Source organism: Anas platyrhynchos, chromosome 3 (genome assembly GCF_047663525.1).
Source record: "Anas platyrhynchos isolate ZD024472 breed Pekin duck chromosome 3, IASCAAS_PekinDuck_T2T, whole genome shotgun sequence".
NCBI lineage: Eukaryota > Metazoa > Chordata > Aves > Anseriformes > Anatidae > Anas > Anas platyrhynchos.
This window is the reverse complement of record NC_092589.1, coordinates 19,432,275-19,434,471: the sequence shown is the minus strand read 5'-3', so window position 1 is coordinate 19,434,471 and position 2,197 is coordinate 19,432,275. Positions and strand designations below refer to the sequence as shown.

General features: G+C 62.3%; 1 protein-coding gene across 1 annotated transcript; it reads left to right on the top strand.

The window, feature by feature from the left end:
* Positions 1–116: 116 nt before the first annotated feature.
* Positions 117–2,197, top strand: LOC140002106 (uncharacterized). The gene is made up of 3 exons (XM_072035483.1): positions 117–290; positions 413–464; positions 647–2,197. Exons 1-3 carry the CDS (start codon positions 138–140, stop codon positions 1,453–1,455), a joined length of 1,014 nt encoding a protein of 337 aa, XP_071891584.1. The 5' UTR covers positions 117–137; the 3' UTR covers positions 1,456–2,197.

Genomic DNA, 2,197 nt, shown 5'->3' with positions numbered 1-2,197 from the left:
GCAGGACCTCCGCCTGGGCTCTGCTGCGCTCGGTGGTGCCACAGAGCTGGCAGTGACCTCACAGTCTCACTCCTGCCCTTATCCCCAGTGACAGCAGCCACCGAGGCCAGTGTCGCACGGAGAGGCATCTCCCGAGGATGGCACAGACGCTCGTCTCTGGTCCCAGCATGCTGGATGTCCTGGGGCTGGCGCTGCACGGCTGCCTCTGCCTCGGCCCCGGCCTCGTCCTGCTCCTGGTGGCCTGGGCCACCCTGCACTGCTGCCGCAGCACCTCGGGCAAACGGCGCCAGGTAGGAGGGAGGCTCCAGGCCAGCCCTGCTCAGGAAGCCTGGCAGGGCAGGGACGGGACACGAAGCCTCTCGGTGGGCTCAGACGGGGCCAGGCTCACTGGGGGGCTGCTCTCTGCCAGCAGGGCTGTGCCGGGAGCCGAGGCAGGGGAAGGCGCGGGAAGGCGGACGACTCAGGTAGAGCTCTCCTTGGCCCTGGCGCTGGCTCCTGCAGGCACTGGGGTCCCCTAGGGCCCCGCTGCTGCCGAGCCGGGGGCAGCCGGGCCCCACCACAGAAGCCAGCTGGCCACTGGCCCAGGCACAGGGCCCGTCCCCGCAGACGCTTGCTCAGGGCGCTCCGCGTCCCCTGTCTCTTGCAGATGCTGAGGCGCCGCACGGCTGCAGGAGCAGCCTGCTCTGGGTGGGCGGCAGAGCCCTGGGCACGCTGCTGTGCTACGACCTGGGCTGCGGGCGCTGCAGCCAGGCTGTCAGGGAGAGGCAGCAGCGGCTCCTTGCCAGGCAGGCGAGACCCTCCTGCTGTCCGTACTCCTCCTCCTCTCGGGACTCCAGCGACTGCTGCCGGCACGGGGCCACGGCCAGCTCATTGCGCCCAGCCAAGAGAACATCCCTCAGGTCCTGGTGGCAGCCAGTGCTGCGGAAAAGGAAGCAGAGGAGACTCTTTCCCCAGCACACAGCGCTGAACACCCAGGGGGCAGCCACACCTCCCCGCCATGCTGGGCCTCCCAGACAGGCCGAGGAGCTCATCGAGATGGCTCCTGTGCGCCACGAGGCCGGCTTGCCTCCCACCACAGGCTCTGATGTGGCTCACAAGGATGGCAGCCTGCCCGCTGGTGCAGATCCTTGTCCCGTGGCAAGGCTGGAGCAAGGACTGGGCTTCTGGAAGCTCCTGCGGATGCACACGCTGAGGAAGTCCATCGAGACCAAGCTGGGAGCTCTCCCCGCCATGGTGCAGCAGTCCCACAGGAGGTACACGTACAGGGTGGCACGCTGCACGGCTCCCACGCTGCTGCCCTCCCGTCCTGCCCCCTCCTACTTCTGTTCACCGGAGGCCCTGTTCCTGCATGAGGATGTGCGGGAGTTCCTGGAGATGCACATCCGAGAGAAGAAGCTGCGCCACCACTGGGGCTTGCCTGCAGGGTCGCTGCAGGCACTGCCATCAGCCCCCTAACAGCAGCGTGCCGTGCTCCACGTTCAGCGCTGCCCTCGAGACTCAGGGTTGGGCACCAGGAAAGCAGGTGTCCAATGGAAAACATCCCCTGCTGCTGTGCTGCGAGGGACAGAAGCTGCGAGGGAACGTGGCGGCCTCCCCATCACTGACTCCTCCTACCCCTGCTCAATCCATTTCCTACTCCTGTTCAATCCATTAAACCCATTTGTATTAACTCCCCCTCTCCATGGCTGCGAGATGAAGAACATGGCACCCCTATGATTCTATAAATCTATGATACTGAAGAGAATTGGCCCCTGTACTGAGCCCTGGGGGACACCTCTATTCACTGGCCTCCAACTGGATTTATCTCCATTTATCCCGGATGGTAATGGATCAGTAGCTTTCTATTTCTTTGCCATCCAGCTCCCAAGTGCTCAAACAGGAGTTGAAACCCATGCTGTGCAGGAGTTATAGGAGAGCAGGCAAAGTCTTGGAGAGGGAGCCACAGAAATGTCTTGGAACAGCTGGCAAGGGGAAAAGAATAGCTCTGTTGGTGCATGGCTATAAAAAGGTTTATGTGCTGTACCCTGAAGGATAAAATTGACTCCATTACAGTCAAGTGCCTTGCTACCTTCAGCTGTGTGCAGACACTTCTGATCCACAAGGAAATTGCTTCAGTGCCTTTTGCTGTGCCCTCTTAGCTGAGCTATGCAACAAATGTGCTCTCCACAGTGACACTTACCCTGCACCCGCTGGTTGA

Coding starts and splice junctions, on each gene's coding strand:
- LOC140002106 (XM_072035483.1), top strand. CDS start 138: ATGGCACAGACGCTCGTCTCTGGTCCCAGCATGCTGGATGTCCTGGGG. Junction 291..412: donor CCTCGGGCAAACGGCGCCAG/GTAGGAGGGAGG, acceptor CTCTGCCAGCAG/GGCTGTGCCGGGAGCCGAGG. Junction 465..646: donor CGGGAAGGCGGACGACTCAG/GTAGAGCTCTCC, acceptor TGTCTCTTGCAG/ATGCTGAGGCGCCGCACGGC.